The 25,252-nt window shown below is 39.9% G+C and overlaps 2 protein-coding genes across 2 annotated transcripts; both read left to right on the top strand.

The window, feature by feature from the left end:
* Window positions 1–145: 145 nt before the first annotated feature.
* On the top strand, window positions 146–7,197 carry LOC123727775 (NLR family CARD domain-containing protein 3-like; the record flags this gene model as incomplete). The annotated part of the gene is made up of 4 exons (XM_045696824.1): window positions 146–365; window positions 750–2,514; window positions 2,800–2,973; window positions 7,074–7,197. Coding segments are annotated over 4 exons (2,283 nt in total), but the record flags the coding sequence as incomplete, so codon positions are not given.
* A 12,001-nt stretch (window positions 7,198–19,198) lies between these two features.
* LOC123727776 (stonustoxin subunit beta-like) lies at window positions 19,199–24,210 on the top strand. Its single transcript, XM_045696826.1, has 4 exons — window positions 19,199–19,263; window positions 19,902–19,948; window positions 20,324–20,969; window positions 22,204–24,210. The coding sequence occupies exons 2-4, from the start codon at window positions 19,927–19,929 to the stop codon at window positions 22,211–22,213; spliced, it is 678 nt and encodes a 225-aa protein (XP_045552782.1). The 5' UTR covers window positions 19,199–19,263; window positions 19,902–19,926; the 3' UTR covers window positions 22,214–24,210.
* Window positions 24,211–25,252: the final 1,042 nt, after the last annotated feature.

The raw sequence follows: 25,252 nt of genomic DNA on the forward strand, positions 1-25,252 counted from the left end.
ATTCAGTGTATGTGGTCCTGTTATGTACATTTGTTTTTGTTTACCTCAAGTAAAGTTGATCTGTCAATCATTCGTGAATGTGTTAATGAGAAAGCATTTATTCTCTTGCTTAACTTATTTACTTGATTTATTTCAGTTGCTTGAAGAGAATATTATGACATTTGTGAAGAACGAGCTGAAGATGTTCAAGAGGATTCTTAGTCCAGAACTCCCAGAAGGCTTTGAGAGTCAGAAGCAGGATAAGGAAGTGGTGGATGCTGAAGATGAGAAGCTGGAGAGCAGTGCCAGAGAGGGGGCTCTGAAGATCACACTGCACGTCCTGAGGAAAATGAACCAGAAGGAGCTTGCTGACACACTGGAAAAATGTAAGATCTGTGTGCCTCATGTTGAATGCTGTTTTATAACATTTAAAAGCTGTAGCTAAAGTACAGCTAAAGTAGCTGTGTAACTCAATGATATTGTAGCAGCCTTAACACAACACCTAGTGACCTCATCAACTAGCAGCAGGGATGTGTTGTGGTGATTAATTTAGAGAGAGAGAGAGACAACATTAATAATACCATCAATAATACCAATAATAATATAATCAGTCACACCAGTCTGTAATGCATTATGAAAACATTTACACATTTACACAGTCAGTTAAGATAATAAATGTTTATAATTTAAAATGTTATAACAGTCCTACAATACTGTAGGCATTAAAACAGATGTAATAGTAATATCCTCTGTGTTATTTCTAGATTCAGATGAGCTTGCTGTGATTTGCCAACGTGAACTCAAATCTAATCTAAAGAAGAAGTTTCAATGTGTATTTGAGGGGATCGCTAAACAAGGAAACCCAACACTTCTCAATAAGATCTACACAGAGCTCTACATCACAAAGGGTGGAACAGGAGAGGTCAATAATGAACATGAGCTGAGACAGATTGAGACAACAACCAGGAAACAAGCAAGACCAGAGACTGCAGTCAAATGTAACGACATCTTCAAACACTTAACTGGACAAGACAAACTTATCAGAACTGTGCTGACAAAGGGAGTCGCTGGCATTGGAAAAACAGTCTCTGTGCAGAAGTTCATTCTGGACTGGGCTGAAGGAAAAGCAAATCAGGATGTCCAATTTGTATTTTCATTCCCTTTTCGGGAGCTGAATTTGATGAAAGAGGATAAACACACTTTCATTGAACTTCTTAATCACTTCTCAATGGAAACCAAACAATCAAGAATCTCCAACTACAACAAGTACAAAGTTCTGTTCATCTTTGATGGTCTGGATGAGTGCCGACTGCCCCTAGACTTCCAGAAGAACAAGATCTGTTGGGACGTCACAGAGTCAACCTCAGTGGATGTTCTGATAACAAATCTCATCAAGGGAAATCTGTTTCCCTCTGCTCTCCTCTGGATAACTACCCGACCAGCAGCAGCCAATAAGATCCCTTCATGGTGTGTTGACCAGGTGACGGAGGTACGAGGGTTCAATGACCCACAGAAGGAGGAGTACTTCAGGAAGAGATTCAGTGATGAAGACCTGGCCAACAGAATCATCTCACACATAAAGACATCAAGGAGCCTCCACATCATGTGCCACATTCCAGTCTTCTGTTGGATTTCTGCAACAGTCCTTGAACACATGCTGAAACATAAGAGAGAAGAGATGCCCAAGACTCTGACTGAGATGTACACACACCTTGTGGTGTTTCATACCAAACAGAAGAATAAAAAGTATCTTGGGAAAGAAGAGACAGGTCCACACTGGAATAAAGAGAGCATTCTGTCACTGGGAAAACTGGCTTTTCAACAGCTTGTGAATGGCAATCTGATTTTCTATGAAGAAGACCTGAAAGAGGCTGGTATTGATGTCAATGAAGCCTCAGTGTACTCAGGATTGTGCACACAGCTCTTTAAAGAGGAATGTGGGCTGTACCAGGACAAGGTGTATTGCTTTGTGCATCTGAGCATTCAGGAGTTTCTGGCTGCTGTATATGTGTTCCTCTCATTCATCAACAACAATGAGAATCTAACGGACAAACTGAAAACAAAAGACGAGCCTGAAGTTACTTTCTACAAGAGTGCTGTGGACAAAGCCTTACAAAGTGAAACAGGAAAACTGGACCTGTTCCTCCGCTTCCTTCTGGGCCTCTCACTGGAGTCCAATCAGAAGCTCATACGAGGTCTACTGACAAAGACAAGAAGCAGCTCACAGAGCCATGAAGAAACAGTCAAGTACATCAAGGAGAAGATCGGGGAGAATCACTCTCCAGAGAGGAGCATCAATCTGTTCCACTGTCTGAATGAACTGAATGACCATTCTCTAGTGGAGGAGATCCAAAGCTACCTTAGATCAGGAAGTCTCTCAGAACCCAACCTGTCACCTGCACAGTGGTCAGCTCTGGTCTTTGTGTTGCTGACTTCAGAAAAGGAGCTGGATGTGTTTGACCTGAAGAAATACTCCAGATCAGAGGAAGGTCTTCTGAGGCTGCTGCCAGTGGTCAAAGCCTCCAGAGCTGCTCTGTGAGTAAATAAAATGATATATAAGAACTAATCATCAGGAAGAAATATTCTGTTTAGTTAAAAAATATGTAGTATAATATGTATATAATATTAAGTTGAATAACATATTGAATAAATGCTTTGATTTTCACATTAGTATAACAATATGACCATACAATTCTAGGAGACAGAAGATGAATCTATATGCTGTTTGAGAGAATAAACCAAATGAATCTGCCATTGTCCTTCTACACTACTTGTTAATTTAACAGTGTGTTTGTGAAATCATGATGATCTCTTTGTTAGGCTGTCAGGCTGTGGAGTCACAGAGGAAGGCTGTGCTTCTCTGGTCTCAGCTCTGACGTCAAACCCCTCACACCTGAGAGAGCTGGATCTGAGTAACAATGACCTGAAGGATTCAGGAGTGAAGCTGCTCTCTGCTGGACTGGGGAATCCCCACTGTAAACTGGAGACTCTGAGGTCAGTATTCCTGTAGTTGGTCAACAAGTGATAACTGTTCACCAGATCCACATGTGTTTACCAGACACACATAGTCCACACCATATGTGTTTGGACAGTGAAGCTTAGAGTTTTAAATGTGGTGCTATGCTCCAGAATTTTGGATTTGATTTAGAATGTTTCGTATTAGATGACAGTAGAGAATGTCACCTTTTTTTTGAGAGTATTCATGTTTTACCATTTTGAAATGAAAGAATTGTATGTATATACAGTGGCTTGCAAAAGTATTCACCCCCTTGGCATTTTTCCTATTTTGTTTCCTACCTGGTTGAATAAAGGTGAAATAAATAAAATAAAACAACCTGTAATTAAAATAGATTTTTGGGGGGTCAAGAAATAAGAAAAAGAACTTGAGCGTGCATAACTATTCAACCCCCCAGTGGCAAATTTAGCCACTGGGATTTTTTACAATTTTTCAAGGCAAAACTGCTCCAGCTCCTTCAAGTTGGATGGGTTTCACTGGTGTACAGCAATCTGTAAGTCATTCCACAGATTCTCAATTGGATTGAGGTCTATGCTTTGACTTTACCATTCCAAGACATTTACATTTTTCCCCTTAAACCACTCGAGTGTTGCTTTAGCAGTCTAAATCTCTGGAAGTCTGAAACAGGTTTCCCTCAAGAATTTCCCTGTATTTAGCCCCATCCATCATTCCTTCAATTCTGACCATTTTCCCAATCCCAGTCAATGAAAAACATCCCCACAGCATGATGTTGCTGGGGATGGTGGTCTTGGGGTGATGAGAGGTGTTGGGTTTGCGCCAGACATAGCGTTTTCCTTGATGGCCAAAAAGCTGAATTTTAGTCTCATCTGACCACAGTACCTTCTTCCATATGTTTGGGGAGTCTCCCACATGCCTTTGGGTGAACACCAAACATGTTTGCTTATTTTTTTCTTTATCAATGGCTTTTTTTCTGGCCACTCTTCCATAAATCCCAGCTCTGTGTAGTGTATGGCTTAAAGTGGTCCTATGGACAGATACTCCAATCTCTGCTGTGGAGCATTGCAGCTCCTTCAGGGTTATCTTTGCCTCTCTGATTAATGCCCTCCTTGCCTGGTCTGTGAGTTTTGGTGGGCGGCCCTCTCTTGGCAGGTTTGTTGTGGTGCCATATTCTTTCCATTTTTTAATAATGGATTTAATGGTGCTCCGTGGGATGTTCAAAGTTTCTGATATTTTTTTATAACCCAACCCTGATCTGTACTTCTCCACAACTTTGTCCCTGACCTGTTTGGAGAGCTCCTTGGTCTTCATGGTACCGCTTGCTTGGTGGTGCCCCTTGCTTAGTGGTGCTGCAGACTCTGGGTCTTTTCAGAACAGGTGTATATATACTGAGATCATGTGACAGATCATGTGACACTTAGATTGCACACAAGTGGACAATATTTAACTAATTATGTGACTTCTGAAGGTAATTGGTTGCACCAGATATTATTTATGGGCTTCATAGCAAAGGGCGTGAATACATATGCACGCACAACTTTTCTGTTTTACATTTTATAAAAAAATTTATAAACAAGTTATACTTTTTTTTCTCTTGACCAATTTGGACTATTTTGTGTATGTCCATTACATGAAATCCAAATAAAATCAATTTAAATGACATGTTGTAATGCAACAAAATAGGAAAAACACCAAGGGAGATGAATACTTTTGCAAGGCACTGTAGTTCTCCCGTTTGAAGAAGTCTTAATTATTTGGAAATTGAGGTAGTCATAAGTTTAGTATTTGGTCCCATATTCCATGCCTGCAGTGATTACAGCAAGCTTGTGATTCTACTAACTTGTTGAATGCATTTGCAGTTTGTCTTGGTTGTGTTTTGGATGTTTTTCCTAATAGAAACTGAATGGTGAATAATGTCCTGTCATTTTGGAGTCACTTCACTTGTATTGTCAGTAAGAATAGAAGATGTTTCTGAACACTTCTACATTCATGTGGATGCTACCATGATTATGAATAATCATGAATGGATCGCGAATAATGATAAATGAGAAAGTTACAGAGGCACAAAGATCAGACCCCCTCTGTTATTGGTAATGGTGAGAGGTTAGTATGTTTTGTTGTAGCCTCTGTTATTGATAATGGTGAGAGGTTAGCATGTTTTGTTGTAGCCTCTGTTATTGGTAATGGTGAGAGGTTAGTATGTTTTGTTGTAGTCTCTGTTATTGGTAATGGTGAGAGGTTAGCATGTTAAGTTGTGTCCTCTGTTATTGGTAATGGTGAGAGGTTAGCATGTTTTGTTGTAGCCTCTGTTATTGGTAATGGTGAGAGGTTAGCATGTTTTGTTGTAGCCTCTGTTATTGGTAATGGTGAGAGGTTAGCATGTTTTGTTGTTGCCTCTGTTATTGGTAATGGTGAGAGGTTAGCATGTTTTGTTGTAGCCTCTGTTATTGGTAATGGTGAGAGGTTAGCATGTTTTGTTGTAGCCTCTCTTATTGGTAATGGTGAGAGGTTAGCATGTTTTGTTGTGGCCTCTGTAACTTTCTCACTCATTCTGATTCATGATTCATTCATGATTTTTCTTAATCATTGCATCATCAGAATGTAATTTTTAATTGTGAAACACATACAGTTGAAGTCGGAAGTGTACATACACTTAGGTTGGCATCGTTAAAACTCGTTTTTGAACCTCTCCACAAATTTCTTGTTAACAAACTATAGTTTTGGCAAGTCGGTTAGGACATCTACTTTGTGCATGACACAAGTAATTTTTTTAACAATTGTTTACAGACAGATTATTTCACTTATAATTCACTGTATCACAATTCCAGTGGGTCAGAAGTTTACATACACTAAGTTGACTGTGCCTTTAAACAGCATGGACAATTCCAGAAAATTATGTTATGGCTTTAGAAGCATCTGGTAGGCTAATTGACATCATTTGGATGTATTTCAAGGCCTACCTTCAAACTCAGTGCCTCTTTGCTTGACATCATGGGAAAATGAAAAGAAATCAGCCAAGACCTCAGAAAAAAAATTGTAGACCTCCACAAGTATGGTTCATCCTTGGGAACAATTTCCAACAACAGCAACGGACCTTGTGAAGATGCTGGAGGAAACAGGTACAAAAGTATCTATATCCACAGTAAAACGAGTCCTAAATCGACATAATCTGAAAGGTTGCTCAGCAAGGAAGAAGCCACTGCTCCAAAACCACCATAAAAAAAGCCAGACTACGGTTTGCAACTGCACATGGGGACATAGATCGTACTTTTGGAGAGATGTCCTCTAGTCAGATGAAACAATACAAGAACTGTTTGGCCATAATGACCATCGTTATGTTTGGAGGAAAAAGGGGGAGGCTTGCAAGCCAAAGAACACCATCCCAACCGTGAAGCCCGGGGGTGGCAGCATCATGTTGTGGGGGTGTTTTGCTGCAGGAGGGACTGGTGCACTTCACAAAATCGATGGCATCATGAGGGAGGAAAATGATGTGGATATATTGACGCAACATCTCAAGACATCAGTCAGGAAGTTAAATCTTGGTCACAAATGGGTCTTCCAAATGGACAATGACCCCAACGATACTTCCAAAGTTGTGGCAAAATGGCTTAAGGACAAAAAAGTCAAGGTATTGGAGTGGCCATCACAAAGCCCTGACCTCAATCCTATAGAAAATTTGTGGGCAGAACTGAAAAAACGTGTGCGAGCAAGAGGCCTACAAACCTGACTCAGTTACACCAGCTCTGTCAGGAGGAATGGGCCAAAATTCACCCAACTTATTGTGGGAAGCTTGTGGAAGGCTACCCGAAACGTTTAACCCAAGTTAAACAATTTAAAGGCAATGCTACCAAATACTAATTGAGTGTATGTAAACTTCTGACCCACTGGGAATGTGATGAAAGAAATAAAAGCTGAAATTAATCATTCTCTCTACTATTATTCTGACATTTCAAATTCTTAAAAAAAAGTGGTGATCCTAACTGACCTAAAACAGGGGATTTTTACTAGGATTAAATGTCAGGAATTTCAAAAATTGAGTTTAAATGTATTTGGCTAAGGTGTATGTAAACTTCTGACAAAGATTAGCAGTGTGATTTTAATATGATTTGACTCTTTGCAGGCTGTCAGGCTGTGGAGTCACAGAGGAAGGCTGTGATTTTCTGGTCTCATCTCTGAGGTCAAACCCCTCACACCTGAGAGAGCTGGACCTGAGTAACAATGACCTGAGGGATTCAGGAGTGAAGCTGCTCTCTGCTGGACTGGGGAATCCTCACTGTAAACTGGAGACTCTGAGGTCAGTATTCCTGTAGTTGGTCAACAAGTGATAACTGTTCACCAGATCCACATGTGTTTACCAGGCACACATAGTCCACACCATATGTGTTTGGACAGTGAAGCTTACAGTTTTAAATTTGGTGCTATGCTCCAGCATTTTGGATTTGAGATGTTTCATATTAGGAGACCTTACAGAATGTCACCTTTTATTTGAGGGTATTTTCATATATATCTGTTTTACCGTTTAGAAATTAAAGCACTTTCTGTACGTAGTTCTCCCATTTGAAGAATTCTTAATTATTTGGACAAATTCACTTATATTGTATTAAAGTAGTCATAAGTTTAGTAGTTGTACCATATTCCATGCCTGCAGTGATTACATCAAGCTTGTGATTCTACAAACTTGTTGAATTCATTTTTCAGTTTGTTTTGGTTGTGTTTTGGATGATGTTTTTCCTAATAGAAACTGAATGGTGAATAATGTCCTGTCATTTTGGAGTCACTTCACTTGTATTGTCAGTAAGAATAGAATATGTTTCTGAACACTTCTAAATTCATGTGGATGCTGCCATGATTATGAATAATCATGAATGAATTGTGAATGATGATGAATGAGAAAGTTACAGAGGCACAAAGATCAGACCCCCTCTGTTATTGGTGTTATTCTGTATACTTCTGGCCCTTCTTTGGACACGGTGTTAACTAACCTCCAGACAAGCTTCAATGCCATACAACTCTCCTTCCGTGGCCTCCAACTGCTCTTAAATACAAGTAAAACTAAATGCATGCTCTTCAACCAATCGCTGCCTGCACCTGCCCGCCCGTCCAGCATCACCACTCTGGACGGTTCTGACTTAGAATATGTGGACAACTACAAATACCTAGGTGTCTGGTTAGACTGTAAACTCTCCTTCCAGACTCACTATAAGCATCTCCAATCCAAAGTTAAATCTAGAATTGGCTTCCTATTTCGCAACATAGCATCCTTCACTCATGCTGCCAAACATACCCTTATAAAACTGACCATCCTACCGATCCTCGACTTCGACGATGTCATTTACAAATTAGCCTCCAATACCCTCCTCAATAAATTGGATGTAGTCTATCACAGTGCCATCCGTTTTGTCACCAAAGCCCCATATACTGTACTACCCACCACTGCGACCTGTACGCTCTCGTTGTCTGGCCCTCGCTTCATACTCGTCGCCAAACCCACTGGCTCCAGGTCATCTACAAGACCTTGCTAGGTAAAGTCCCGCCTTATCTCAGCCCAAAGCCAATTCCTCCTTCGGCCGCCTCTTCTTCCAGTTCTCTGCTGCCAATGACTGGAACGACTACAAAAATCTCTAAAACTGGAAACACTTATCTCCCTCACTAGCTTTAAGCACCAGCTGTCAGAGCAGCTCACAGATTACTGCACCTGTACATAGCCCATCTATAATTTAGCCCAACTACCTCTTCCCCTACTGTATTTATTTATTTAGCTCCTTTGCGCCCCATTATTTCTACTTTGCACTTTCTTCCGCTGCATATCTACCATTCCAGTGTTTTACTTGCTATATTGTATTTACTTTGCCACCATGGCCATTTTTTGCCTTTACCTCCCTTATTTCACCTCATTTGCTCACATTGTATATAGACTTATTTTTCTACTGTATTATTCACTTTATGTTTGTGTAATACCCTTGTTTGAACCAAGTATTGAGTTTATTTGTTATAATTAATTGCTATTATATTTAAAAGATGATTGAATTGCTCCTAAACTGTAATGTTGTTAATATATTATGCTTTTTGAAGAAATATTTATTTAATGTATAAGTGAATAGTTTGTTTTACTTTGAAGTTTAAGTTTTGACCAATAAGGTCGCTTGTTAAGTTGTGGCCAATGGGAGTTGACCTGGTTAACGGGAGGGAAAAAGACGTTGATGAGAGGATGGACGTTTTACCTCAGGACGGTTGGTGAAGAAAAATTATAAAAGAAGACGACAGAACTACAACAAAACCCATAGCTACTAAGACATGAAGGGAAATACATATTTTATTTAATAAAAGAGTTGTTATAATTTAGTTAAAATTTAGTAAAGACTGAAGCTACTGTCTCGTCGTGGAGGTATTTGCCAGCCTTGAGGTTAGCCTAGCATCGTGTGACACCGGGAGATAATTGCTTGGGAAGCTTAACGAGTTCGTGTTCCCATGGGATATCGGTTACGGCTAAGGTGTACTGTCTGCATGGGTAGCTGTGCTTGCCTTGGACTTTGTGAGGAAACCTGCATGGAACTGCCATACTTCGCTGAGGGAATATCTACCAAGTAGTGAGTAACCACAATATGAGGTGCTTCAGGATATTATTGGGTGTTGTAATTTTTTTTGGAGCTCCAACGCGCGCCAACGGTTTATTTAAGCAAACTTGAAATCATTTGGACACGGGTTGTGTACGACTCATTGGGGTTTATTATTTTTTATTTCTTTTGTTGTTGTGTCTGAAATTGTATTTGTGTTTGAAATTGTTTTAATACACATATGGAACGTTATGTGTGTTGCCTTGGTGGAGTCATTAATTGTTTCAATTTAATGCATGGGATGGTTTATCCTGATTCAATAACAGAAACCTATAATCATTTCATCTGAAGTTAATACCCTATTGTCATAACCCTAGATAGTTTACAATAGGAATTCTTATTGGAGATGTCCTTCTCACCTAACATCCCATGCTGCTGAGATACTCTACATATGTTAATATTGTGAGAGTCGTATTCGAGCCTGTTGAAAGGGTTACATTTGTTTTACTCCATGTGTGACTCTGTGTTGTTATATGTGTCGAACTGCTTTGCTTTATCTTGGCCAGGTCGCAATTGTAAATGAGAACTTGTTCTCAACTTGCCTACCTGGTTAAATAAAGGTGAAATAAATAAATGCATTGGTAATGGTGAGAGGTTAGCATGTTTTGTTGTAGTCTCTGTTATTGGTAATGGTGAAAGGTTAGCATGTTTTGTTGTAGTCTCTGTTATTGGTAATGGTGAGATGTTAGCATGTTTTGTTGTAGCCTCTGTTATTGGTAATGGTGAGTGGTTAGCATGTTTTGTTGTAGCCACTGTTATTTTAACTTTCTCGCTCATTATTATTCATGATTCATTCATGATTTTTCTTAATCATGGCATCATCAGGATTAATTTACTGTTTAGAAACATGTTATGTACTCAGACAGAATATTAATCCAGTCATCATCCACCATTTTTATTATTGGGCAAAACACAACCAAAACAAACTGCAAATGCAACCAACGAGTTTACGACCAAATACTAAACTTTTGACTACTTTAATTCTCTGAGTGAATTGGTTAGAATACTTATAACTTCTTCAAATAGGTGGACTAGATACATAAAGTGCTTTTATTTTAAAACGGTAAAACAGATATGTATTAAAATACACACAAATAAAAGGTGACAGTATATAATGTCACCTCATATGAAACATTTGATCTCAAATCCAAAATGTTGGGCTATAGAGCCACATTTAAAATGTTAGCTTCACTGTCAAAATAGATATGGTGTGGACTGTATACTCAATACAATCTAAATCTGATACCTCACTGTCTGTCTTCTGACTGATACTGCTTTTTAAACTGGTCTGGTCAGTCTACTCAAATATTTGTCTTTTATAATAATGATATATTAATTTATGAATAGATATGGAAGGTTTCAGGACACTGGTGTATCTGAGTATGTTGACAAAAAATGCTGCTTTTTAAACTGGTCTGGTCAGTCTACTCAAATATTTGTACTATACATTGTTCTATCTGAAGGCAATACTTTGATCATTTGAAAATTGGCATGAATGATCAGTTTCTGAAGGAAATTGCAGAACGGCGTAAAGTTCTGTATCCAATTTTCAAAGAAAATAGATTAAAAGGGAAACGGGTAGCTCTCGTCGTTGATAAACTATACATTGATAACCAGTTGTTCAGAGACACAAAGACTACTCTTATATACAAAAGTTATGGTTATTTAAAAAATAACAAAGTAGATGAGGAAAATAATGATACACAATTCTAGCCCGGTTATGGATTGTAACAACACAATTTCAAAAAAAAATTGCTTTGTATATATCTTCACATATAACTAATTGGAACACACAAGCACTAATTCAACATGGTGAAGATAAAAACTAAGTAAACAGAAGGCGCAGTATGTGTGGATGGTGGGTGTGTGTTTATCTTTTTATTTTATTTGTTAAGTTTGGGAAAGTTGAGTGAGTTAGTAATGAGATGGTTGCATATCCCAGAACCAATGTATTGCTGAGAGCCGGGGTATGAGAGGGCTTTCAATGTTGTTCAGATGATGGATATACTTTTATAATGAATTATACATTTAATTTATTTATTGTTCTATCATGGTGGAACAGTTTTAAAATAAATGATATCTAATTATTTATTTATGATCCTAATTTAATGGTGCGGTCCACAACCCTATACCCTGGACACCCACCTGAATGACCCAGATACTAAGGAGAAGTCCCTAACTGTTTTATGGGCCTGCTGTAAGTGGTCTGTATGCAGCCAAAATGCGGTCAGAGACGAAGAGCAGCACTGCCCCCTCAAGATTCTGAGCCTGCTTGGCAGGGTTGGTCCTGCAAAGCCAAAGCCCTCTAAAGGGAGAGCATACTACAGAAGGAAATTCTCAAAGCTGCTAATGAGAACCTTGACGACCTTGTACCTAGCCGGTGGGGATTCGGTAGTGTGCCCCCACCCAGGCAGTGGCAGTGCTGGCAACACTAGCTGCAGTAACCCATGGGGAGGGGTCACACTCGGACATTCAGAGAGGGGGTATATTATTGTGACCCTGGTGGCACAAAATCAAAAGTCTGACTTCATGGAGATGCTTGGGAATATGTTCAATACAGATGACCATATTGTGGGTGTTTCAGGGAAAAGGTGTACATTTGACCTCCATCTAGGATGTGACAATGGTTAATAAAATCTCTCCATTTCTGCCCGTTTTTTTGCACGGTCTTGCAGGCCTTCTAATGCAGCTGCAACTGTAAATGCATTTGTAAATCAAGACCTTTCTTGAGTTGGGCTCTGGGATGGTGCAACTGTTGAGAATGTGAGCTTATGGTTGTGTGGGGGGAAAGGGCTAACTGTGTGTGGGTGTATGTGTGTATCCCACAACTGTTGCGAAGGAGTTAAAGATGTTAGGGACAGTAGAGGATGATCCACAGCTATATATAATACAAATCGAGGTGAGGGCGATGGAAATGCATTTGGCAATTGATTTACTTAAATTCGGTAAATGGCACTGTGTGCTCTTTTCGAAGGATGGATCCCAGTCTGTTCAGGGCTATGGAATACGGGGGATCGGGGGTGGTCTGCCGGGCATTGGGATGACAACCCAACTAGGGATGAGGAAGGCTTTTAGCGGGTGGAATAGTAGGGACCAATTGGAGGTTTACTTAGTAGCAATGCAAATATCATGCTACAGCTATATAGACACTCAATCATCATGTTACTTTTTAATGGTACGTTTACAAACATATATTTTCATAAATAGAATTTAAAGTTGTCTCATTATGGTAAGTGGCGAAATAAGTACAGCCAGTTACAATTGTAATGGCCTAGCAGATAATAAGAAAAGACGATCAGTATTTACCTGGCTAAAAGAGAAGGAATATAATATCTATTGTTTACAGGAAACCCATTCAACAATTTTAGATGAAGTTTTGTGGAAAAAGAACTGGGGAGGTGAAATATATTTCTCCCATGGGCAAAGAAATTCAAAAGGGGTGATGGTTTTAATTAACGGTAATTTTGATCCAAATGTACAAATTGTCCAAACGGATCATCAAGGTAGATGGATTATTTTAAATATGTTATTGGACAATAAACAGATATGGCTTATTAACCTATACGGTCCGAGTAATGATGATCCAAGCTTCTTTGAAAATATATATTAGAATTTATCAACTCTACAAGCAACACTAGACTCTATTATTATGGTGTGAGATTTTAATACGGTCTTAAATACCTCTATGGACCAGAAAGGAAATCACACTACAAACTATCGCCCTCAGGCACTTAAGGAAATCATGAATGTCATGGATATATTGGAATGAGTGGATATATGGAGACTTAAATACCCCGACCTAGTGAGATGTACATGGAGGAGGCTTAATCAAGCTAGTCGTCTTGATTACTTTCTTATGCCATTCTCTCTGCCACAAAATTTAAAAAAAATGTTGATAGGGGACAGAATGCGGTCGGATCATCACATAATTGGCATATATATTGCTCTTACAGAATTTCCACGTGGGCGAGGATATTGCAAATTTAATCATAGCCTACTAGATGATAAATTGTTTAGAACTAGGACAGAAGAATTTATAACGGACTTTTTCAGACAACATAGGTACAGCAGATCCCCTTATTGTATGGGACACTTAAGTGTGCCTTTAGAGGCCATGCAATTCAGTACTCATCTATAAAACAAAAGCAATTTAGATCAAAAGAGTCCATATTAACAAAGGACATTTAAGGACTAACAGTACAGTTAGATGGCAAATAAAATGGTACCATAGAGGCACAGAATAAGTTACAGGAAAAACAAAAAGAAATGGAGGAACTTTTTCAAGAAAGACCCAGTGTAATATATTATAAAAATAAAGCGAACTGGAATGAATATGGGGGAAAATGCACCAAATTCTTTTTCAATCTTCAATATAGAAATGCTACCCAAAAAATGTATTAAAACTTGTTACAAATGATGGAGTCACGCATGATTCACCAAATTATATTTTGAAAGAGGAAGTAAAGTTCTTTAAGAATATGTTTTCATTTCAGGCTCCTCCATCTCCACTAACTGAAACTAATTGTATGGATTATTTTCCTAATAATAATGTAAAATTAACATCTGTACAGAAAGACTCATGTGAAGGCCAAATTACAGAGGAGGAACTGCTTGATGCAATTGGGGCCTTTAAGGATGGGAAAACTCCAGGGCTGGATGGCATACCAGTGGAAGTATACAAACTTTTTTTGATATACTCAAAGGACCATTATTAGCATGTTTTAACCACTCCTATATAAATGGTAGATTATCAGACACGCAACAAGAAGGTCTGATATCATTATAACTGAAACAGGACCCAAGTGGTATATATAAAGATCCAGTCCATTTTAAAAATTGGAGACCTCTTACACTTCAGTGTTGTGATGCAAAAATCCTAGCAAAATGCTTGGCGCATAGAATTAAAAAAGTATTGTCAGATATTATTCACCCTAATTAGACATGTTTTTTACATGGACATTACATTGGTGATAATATAAGACAAGTACTGGAAACTATAGAACACTATGAAATATTGGGGACACCAGGCCTGGTTTTCATAGCTGATTCTGAAAAGGCTTTTGATAAAGTACGACTGGAGTTTATAGAATATTTCAATTTTGGGGAATCTCTTATAAAATGGGTTAAAGTTATGTATAGTAACCCAGGGTGTAAAATAGTAAATAATGCTTACTTCTCAAAGTTTTAAACTATCTAGAGGAGTAAAACAAGGTTGTCCACTATTGGCATATCTATTTATTATTGCCATCGAAATGTTAGCTGTTAAGATTAGATCAAACAATAATATTATTAAGAGATTAGAAATCCGTGGCTTAAAAAGTAAGGTGTCATTGTACGCCGATGATTCATGTTTTCTTTTAAAACCACAATTGGAGTCTCTCCACGGCCTCATAGAGGATCTAGATACTTTTGCTATCCTCTCTGGATTAAAACCAAATTATGATAAGTGTAAATCTATATTATCTTTATATAAGTCTATATTACATATTGGATAACTAAAAAAATGCAAATTTTACATTACCATGTAGTTTACCAATTAAATGGTCTGACGGAGATGTGGACATACTTGGTATACAAATCCCAAAAGAAAGAAATGATCTCACTCCAATACATTTTTATAGAAAGTTAGCAAAAATAGATAAGATCTTGCTACCATGGAAAGGAAAATACTTGTCTATTTGTGGAAAAATCACCCTGATTAACTCTTTAGACATATCACAGTTTACCTATTTGCTTATGGTTTTGCCTACACCTAGTGACCTGCTTTTTAAATGATATGAACAAAAAATATTCAATTTTATTTGGAACGGCAAACCAGACAAAATTAAAAGGGCCTATTTATATAATGAATATGAATTCGGAGGGCAGAAATTATTAAAGCATTAGACTTTTCACTAAAGGCATCAGTCATACCAATGTTATACTTAAATCCAAACTGGTTCTCTAGTAAATTGGTACGAATGTATCATCCTATGTTCAAGAAGGGCCTTTTCCCCTTTATTTCCTTAAAAAGGAAATAATCTCCAAAATATCTAAATTTTTTTTAAAAGCCTTAGAAAGTTGGTTGCAATTTCAGTTTAATCCACCTGAAAAGACAGAACAAATAATACAACAAATATTGTGGTAAAATTCAAATATAGTAATTGATAAAAAAAAAAGTATAATTTTAGTGAATGATATTACAAATAGGACTGGTGGAGTGATGTCACACATGCAGCTAACACAGACATATGGAAATGTCTGCTCTACCCAAAAAGTACAACCAATTAATTGCAGCATTACCACAAAAATGGGAAGGCAAGTAGAAGGGGAAAAAAGTAAGGGACTTGTATGTCAGCCCTGTATTAAAGAACATAAATGGTTAAAGAAAAGTGTGATAAATAAAAACATATACCAATTTCATTTAAGGACCAAAAAACTGACAGCTGTGCCATATAAATTGCGAAATAGTTGGGAAGAGAGTTTCGATGTACCCATTCCATGGCACAAGGTTTATGAATTGATGCGCAAAACATGTTTTTTTTATATATATATATATATAACATTAAATTAGTTGCAAGAATTATGTATAGTAATTTAAATATAAAACATTCTATTAGTTGCAAGAATTATGTATAGTAATTTAAATTGAAAAATTCGATGTTTTGAATCCGCCGTTGTTTTATATATGGGGGATACAATCTTCCCAGCTCTGCAGATTCTGCTGTAAGGAGGCAGAGTCATTAGATCGTTTATTTTGGTATTGTCCATATGTAGCTCGTTTTTGGTCACAGGTCCAGGAATGGCTGAAGAATTGCAACATTTGCCTAGAACTAACGCTGCAGATAGCAATACTGGGAGATTTGAAAAGCCATAGTCAATCAATCAATAATATAATAATTATTTTAGCAATAATGTTTTTTTTTAATTTATAATCTGTAGAAGCTATGAGAATAGAAAGGTTCAATTGTTTTGTGAAGCGTCACAGCACAGATGAAAAATATATGGCAAATAGAAATCCGAAATGGATGATGTTGAGAGATAGATGGCGGGGAGCTGAAGGGTGGGACTAATAACAAGATAAACAATGTAAAACATACGGGGTCTGTAAAATGTATATAGGTTCAGAAATTTTGTGAAATAGCACAGTTACAAATAGAAATCAAACTGGATGGACATCAGAAATAGAGGAAGGACTAAAAACAAACAAAAAATAACTATTGTAAAATAGACTGTCTGTAAAAGGTGTATAAGTGTCACGTCCTGACCTTAGTAAGCTGTTATTTTCTATGGTAGAGTAGGTCAGGGCGTGACAGGGGAGTTTTCTAGTTTAGTTTTTCTATGTTGTCAGGTTCTAATTTTGTATTTCTATGTTCGGTTTTGTTTGGGATGATCTCCAATTAGAGGCAGCTGGTCTTCGTTGTCTCTAATTGGAGATCATACATAAGTAGGGTTTTTTCCCACCTGGGTTTGTGAGAGATTGTTTCTGAGTTAGTGTATGTTTCAGCTCTGCGTCACGGTTTGTTGTTTTTGTTCTCTAGTTTATGTATATGTATTGCATAGTGTCACAGTGAAAATAAAATGTGGAACGACACACACGCTGCCCTTTGGTCCGCTCCTTCCTACGACAACCGTGACAATAAGATGAAAAAATTGAAGGTAAAAGCCGAAGTGTTTATTAGTTTACTCCAATTGGGGGATCAGAGGTAGGGTTTGCAGGGAATAATAATAAATGTATATTCTTTAAAAAAGTATGTCTATATAGGTATATGCATGCTTGTATGGATATATACACTGCTCAAAAAAATTAAGGGAACACTAAAATAACACATCCTAGATCTGAATGAATGGAATAATCTTATTAAATACTTTTTTCTTTACATAGTTGAATGTGCTGACAACAAAATCACACAAAAATAATCAATGGAAATCCAATTTATCAATCCATGGAGGTCTGGATTTGGAGTCACACTCAAAATTAAAGTGGAAAACCACACTACAGGCTGATCCAACTTTGATGTAATGTCCTTAAAACAAGTCAAAATGAGGCTCAGTAGTGTGTGTGGACTCCACGTGCCTGTATGACCTCCCTACAACGCCTGGGCATGCTCCTGATGAGGTGGCGGATGGTCTCCTGAGGAATCTCCTCCCAGACGTGGACTAAAGCATCCACCAACTCCTGAACAGTCTGTGGTGCAACGTGGCGTTGGTGGATAGAGCGAGACATGATGTCCCAGATGTGCTCAATTGGATTCAGGTCTGGGGAACGGGTGGGCCAGTCCATAGCATCAATGCCTTCCTCTTGCAGGAACTGCTGACACACTCCAGTCACATGAGGTCTAGCATTGTCTTGCATTAGGAGGAACCCAGGGCCAACCGCACCAGCATATGGTCTCACAAGGGGTCTGAGGATCTCATCTCGGTACCTAATGGCAGTCAGGCTACCTCTGGCGAGCACATGGAGGGCTGTGCACACCCCAAAGAAATGCCACCCCACACCATGACTGATCCCACCGCCAAACCGGTCATGCTGGAGGATGTTGCAGGCAGCAGAACGTTCTCCACGGCGTCTCCAGACTCTGTCATGTCTGTCACGTGCTCAGTGTGAACCTGCTTTCATCTGTGAAGAGCACCGGGCGCCAGTGGCGAATTTGCCAAACTTGGTGTTCTCTGGCAAATGCCAAACGTCCTGCACGGTGTTGGGCTGTAAGCACAACCCCCACCTGTGGACGTCGGGCCCTCGTACCACCCTCATGGAGTCTGTTTCTGACCGTTTTAGCAGACACATGCACATTTGTGGCCTGCTGGAGGTCATTTTGCAGGGCTCTGGCAGTGCTCCTCCTCCTCCTCCTTGCACAAAGGCGGAGGTAGCGGTCCTGCTGCTGGGTTGTTGCCCTCCTACGGCCTCCTCCATGTCTCCTGATGTACTGGCCTGTCTCCTGGTAGCGCCTCCATGCTCTGGACACTACACTGACAGACACAGCAAACCTTCTTGCCACAGCTCGCATTGATGTGCCATCCTGGATGAGCTGCACTACCTGAGCCACTTGTGTGGGTTGTAGACTCCGTTTCATGCTACGACTAGAGTGAAAGCACCGCCAGCATTCAAAAGTGACCAAAACACCAGCCAGGAAGCATAGGAACTGAGAAGTGGTCTGTGGTCACCACCTGCTGAACCACTCCTTTATTGGGGTGTCTTGCTTATTGCCTATAATTTCCACCTGTTGTCTATTCCATTTGCACAACAGCATGTGAAATTTCTTCTCAATCAGTGTTGCTTCCTAAGTAGACAGTTTGATTTCACAGAAGTGTGATTGACTTGGAGTTACATTGTGTTGTTTAAGTATTCCCTTTATTTTTTTGAGCAGTATATATATATATATATACACCTGGGAAATAAGCGACACCTGGAGGGGGTGGAGACAATCACAAGACAGGTGAAACAGATCAGGGTGTGACATGAAGATGTTGAAAAATATACTGCCACTATCTTCACCACCAAAGAATAGCAGTGTGGTTTTAATATGATTTTACTCTTTGCAGGCTGTCAGGCTGTCTAGTCACAGAGGAAGGCTGTGCTTCTCTGGTCTCAGCTCTGAGGTCAGACCCCTCACACCTGAGAGAGCTGGACCTGAGCTACAATCACCCAGGAGAATCAGGAGTCAGACTGCTCTCTGCTGGACTGGAGGATCCACACCTCAGACTGGAGAAACTCAAGTATGTAGAGGGTTTATGTCAATGTTCATATCAGACATGTTTGACTTATCAGGCGAGTTAAGACAAACATTCTGACCACCACTTGGACAAAGTTATATGCTGAGTGTGTGTCCTGTGTGTGTGTACTGTGTGTGTGTGACCATTGTGAAACACACACACACATAGAGGATGGACACACACACACACACACACACACACACACTGGACACACACTAGACTCACACATACGGGACACAGACACACACACACACTGGACACACAAACTGGACACATACTGGACCCACACTAGACACAAACACTGTGTGTGTGTGTGTGTGTGTGTGTGTGTGTGTGTGTGTGTGTGTGTGTGTGTGTGTGTGTGTGTGTGTGTGTGTGTGTGTGTGTGTCCATCCTCTATGTGTGTGTGTCCATTGTGAAACACACACTAGACTCACACATACTGGACACACACACAGACACCCTGGACACACTCACTGGACATACACAGGACACACATACTGGACACACACACACACAGACACACACTGGACACACACACATACTTGACACACACTGGACCCACACTGGACACAAACACTGTGTGTGTGAGTTCAGGTGTATCCCTCAATGACTGTCTGTTCTTCTGCTTACCGCTACAGTGTGGAACATGGTGGAGAGAACACAATGAACCCCGGGCTTAGAAAATGTGAGTGTTGACTGCTGTGAAGAATATGACTAAGAATAAGTCTTAATTCAAGTTAAGTCAAAGTCAAAGACAACCATCATTACTTACTTGGTCATATTAAATATCAGCTGTAGTTCTACAGAAGCAGAAATCAGGGACACCAACGTTTACATAGAGTTGATTTGACTGTGTGTGTGTCTGTGTAATTAATGGGAATAAGTGTGTTTTATATTACCATACAGTATAACACATGATCATTCTACAAGTCTCAAGTTACCTTAACTTCTCCTTTTGATACCTACAAACATCTACATTAAATGAATTAGTGAAAAGTGAGTTAACATTCTAATGTGATTGATGATGATTTCTAATATTGTGTCTGGTTTCATCCATCAGATGTCTGTGATCTCACACTGGACCCAAACACAATATACAGACAGCTCTCTCTGTTTGAGGAGAACAGAAAGGTGACACATATGGGAAAGTTCCATCCATATCCTGATCACCCAGAGAGGTTTGAGAAATGTGGAGAGGTGCTGTGTAGAGAGAGTCTGACTGGGCGCTGTTACTGGGAGGTAGAGTGGAGTGGGAGAGGAGAGGAAAAGTGGAGTGGGAGAAGGGTTGATATAGGAGTGACATATAAAGGAATCAGCAGGAGAGAAGGGGGTGAGGACTGTTGGCTTGGATACAATGACAAGTCCTGGATTCTGCGCTGCTCTGACAACAGTTACTCTGCCTGGCACAATAATAATTCCACTACCATAGACGTCCCCTCCTCCAGCTCCCACAGAGTTGGAGTGTATCTGGACTGGCAAGCCGGCACTCTGTCCTTCTATAGAGCCTCCTCTGACACACTGACCCACCTGTACACATTCCACACCACATTCACTGAGCCCCTCTATCCAGGGTTTCATCTTTGGGGTTGTGGCGTCTCAGCGTCCCTGTGTCAGGTGGATCTGAGTAACAATGACCTGAAGGATTCAGGAGTGGAGCTGCTCTCTGCTGCACTGGAGAATCCCCACTGTAAACTGGAAACTCTGAGGTCAGTATTCCTGTCGTTGGTCAACAAGTGATAACTGTTCACCAGATCCACATGTGTTTACCAGGCACACATAGTCCACACCATATGTGTTTGGACAGTGAAGCTTACAGTTTTACATTTGGTGCTATGCTCCAGCATTTTGGATTTGAGATAGAATGTTTCATATTAGGCGACAGTACAGAATTTCACCTTTTATTTAAAGGTATTTATACATATATATTTTACAGTTTAGAAATGAAAGCATTTTATGTATCTAGTTCTCCCATTTGAAGAAGTCTTAATTACTTGGACAAATTCACTTATATTGTATTAAAGTAGTCATAAGTTTAGTATTTGGTCCCATATTCCATGCCTGCAGTGATTACATCAAGCTTGTGATTCTACAAACTTGTTGAATTAATTTGCAGTTTGTCTTGGTTGTGTTTTGGATGATGTTTTTCCTAATAGAAACTGAATGGTGAAAAATGTCCTGTCATTTTTGGAGTCACTTCACTTGTATTGTCAGTAAGAATAGAAGATGTTACTGAACACTAATACATTCATGTGGATGTTAACATGATTATGAATAATAACTGGCCACATACACTGGAGACACACTGTGTGTGTGTGTGTGTGTGTGTGTGTGTGTGTGTGTGTGTGTGTGTGTGTGTGTGTGTGTGTGTGTGTGTGTGTGTGTGTGTGTGTGTGTGTGTGTGTGTGTGTGTGTGTGTGTGTGTGTGTGTGTGTGTGTTCAGGTGTATCACTCAATGACTGTCTGTTCTTCTGCTTACCGCTACATGGTGGAGAGAACACAATGAAACCTGGGCTTAGAAAATGTGAGTGTGTACTGCTGTGAAGAATATGACTAAGAATAAGTCTTAATTCAAGTTAAGTCAAAGTCAAAGACCACCATCATTACTGACTTGGTCATATTAAATATCAGCTGTAGTTCTACAGAAGCAGAAATCAGGGACACCAATGTTTACAAAGAGTTGCTTTGACAATGTGTGTGTCTATGTGTGTTTGTGTTCATGCATGCATACAGGTGTGTGTGTGTGTGTGTAATTAATGGGAATAAGTGTGTTTTATATTACCATACAGTATAACATATGATCATTCAACAAGTCTCAAGTTACCTTAACTTCTCCTTTTGATACCTAGAAACATCTACATTAAATGAATTAGTGAGAAGTGAGTTAACATTCTAATGTGAATGATGATGATTTCTAATATTGTGTCTGGTTTCATCCATCAGATGTCTGTGATCTCAGACTGGACCTAAACACAGTAGACAGACACCTCTCTCTGTCTGAGGAGAACAGAATGGTGACATGTAGGACAGAGGAGCAGCCGTATCCTGATCACCCAGAGAGATTTGAGGACTGTGAACAGGTGCTGTGTAGAAAGGGTCTGACTGGGCGCTGTTACTGGGAGGTAGAGTGGAGTGGGGGGGCTTATATAGGAGTGACATATAAAGGAATCAGCAGGAGAGGAGGGGGTGATGACTGTTGTCTTGGATACAATGACAAGTCCTGGAGTCTGCTCTGCTCTGACAACAGTTACTATGCCTGTCACAATGATAATCACACTACCATAGACGTCCCCTCCTCCAGCTCCCACAGAGTAGGAGTGTATCTGGACTGGTCAGCCGGCACTCTGTCCTTCTATAGAGCCTCCTCTGACACACTGACCCACCTGATCACATTCACCTCCACATTCACTGAGCCCCTCTATCCAGGTTTTAGGGTTCATTATAACTCCTCAGTGTCCCTGTAAATAATAACATGACACACACACACACTGACACACACTGACACACACACACTGGAGACACACACACACATTGGACAAACACAGACACACACACACACTGGACTCACACTCACACATTGGACACACACACGCACACTGGACCCACACACACACTGGACCAACACACACTTTGGGCCAGTTTATTCCTGTAAATACACTGAACAAAAATATAAACTCAACATGTAAAGTGTTGGTCCCATGTTTCATGAGCAGAAATAAAAGATCCCAGAAATGTTCCATACACACAAAATGCTGTTTTCTGTCAAATGTTGTGCACAATTTGTTTACATCCCTGTTAGTGAGCGTTTTTAGTTTTCCAAAATAATCCACCACCTGACAGGTGTGGCATATCAACAATCTGATTAAACAGCATGATCATTACACAGGTGCACCTTGTGCTGAGGGCAATAAAAGGCCACTCTAAAATGTGCAGTTTTTTCACATAACACAATACCAGAGATGTCTCTAGTTTTGAGGGAGTGTGCAGTTGGCATGTTGACTGCAGGAATGTCCAACAGAGATGTTGCTAGAAAATTGAAAGCTAATTTCTCTAAATCACCTTGAAGGTTGGTTTATAGAATTTGTCAGTATGTCCAACCGGCCTAAAAAAGCAGACCACATGTATGGCGTCATTTGGGTGAGCGGTTTGCTGATGTCAACGTTGTGAACAGAGTGCCTTATGGTGGTGGTGAGGTTATGGAATGGGCATAAGCTACAGACAGCAAACACAAGTGCATTTAATTGATGGCAATTTGAATGCACAGAGATACTGTGATGAGATCCCATTGTCGTGCCATTCATCCGCACCCATCACCTCATGTTTTAGTATGATAATGCACCGCCCGATGTCGCTGAACACATTTCCTGGAAGCTGAAAAAAAACTGTTCTTCCATGGCCTGTATACTCACCAGACATGTCACCCATTAAGCATGTTTGGGATGCTCTGGATAGACGTGTACGACAGCGTGTTCCAATTCCCGCCAATATCAAGCAACTTTGCACAGCCACTGAAGAGGAGTGGGACAACATTCTACAGGCCACAATCAACAGCCTGATCCTCTCTATGTGAAGGAGATTTGTCTTGCCATGATCAGAATGTCTCTGTCTATTTCCAGCCCTGCCATTTCTACCTGTCCTGATCTAGTGTTTGACCCCTGACCTCCTCACACCGTCTCACTGTCCATGTCTGCTTTTAGCTCCCACCTCTACTTCACTGTGTTATAATGGACCATATGGTTATGTCACCTCTGTAACCAGCTATCAAACATACTGACCTTTCTGACCCTATCCCATGGCCCTACTTTCTAGAACTAAACATTTAAAGTCCTCTGAGTTTTGCTTAGTGTCCATTTACTTATGTATTTGCCGTGTATTGGAATTGTGCCGCAGAGAATCATGGGGGTTTGTTTGTGTTGTGATGTTCACGTTCCAGATAAATGGTTGAACTGATTCCTGTCTCCCGTCTCATCTTTATTGAATTGTATCAATGTTTGCTGCTGCATTAAAGAAACTCAGAACACTGTGAGTTGAATGGTGTTTTAAATGACATCATTAGAGACAGACTAGTATGTGGGCTACGGAGTGAAGCTACACTAAAGAGACTTGACTGAAAGTTATTACTTTTTGGGCACATCATTTGTCTCCATGGCAACATGGGCAATACTGGTTAAAGCTGAATAGTTTAAGGAACTGAGATCATTCATTGTCTTCACCTCCTACTAACCAGAGTTTCTGTCACATGGGATGACGCTGGAGAGACGAAGCAGGTACGGGGAGTCAAACACTTAATATGGAACGAGACAGGAACAGCGTCAGCAAACGAGCAACAGACAAAACAATACAATACAGCAGCAGGGAACAGAGCAGGGAACTGACAAATATAGGGGAGGAAATAAACAGGTGATGGGTGAGTCCAATAACGCTGATGTGCGTGACGAGGGAAAGCAGGCGTGCGTAATGGATGATAAGAGTGCGTGATGCAGGGCAACCTGGCGCCGTCACAGCCGGGGGGGGGGGAAGCTGGAGGAGACGTGAGTTTCAGTAAACCAGCTGATAAACCACAGAACACAGCTTTGTAAGAACACTATAAGAAGGAGAAAACATGTATGCAGTCAAATTCACTGTTATCTTTCTACCTTCCTCCATGTCTCAAATTCACTGTTATCTTTCTACCTTCCCCCATGTCTCATATTCACTGTTATCTTTCTACCTTCCCCCATGTCTCATATTCACTGTTATCTTTCTACCTTCCTCCATGTCTCATATTCACTGTTATCTTTCAACCTTCCCAATACCTTCCTCCATGTCTCATATTCACTGTTATCTTTCTACCTTCCTCCATGTCTCATATTCACTGTTATCTTTCAACCTTCCCAATACCTTCCTCCATGTCTCATATTCACTGTTATCTTTCTACCTTCCTCCATGTCTCATATTCACTGTTATCTTTCTACCTTCCCCCATGTCTCACATTCACTGTTATCTTTCTACC

Source organism: Salmo salar, chromosome ssa16 (genome assembly GCF_905237065.1).
Source record: "Salmo salar chromosome ssa16, Ssal_v3.1, whole genome shotgun sequence".
In the NCBI taxonomy this organism is placed as follows: domain Eukaryota; kingdom Metazoa; phylum Chordata; class Actinopteri; order Salmoniformes; family Salmonidae; genus Salmo; species Salmo salar.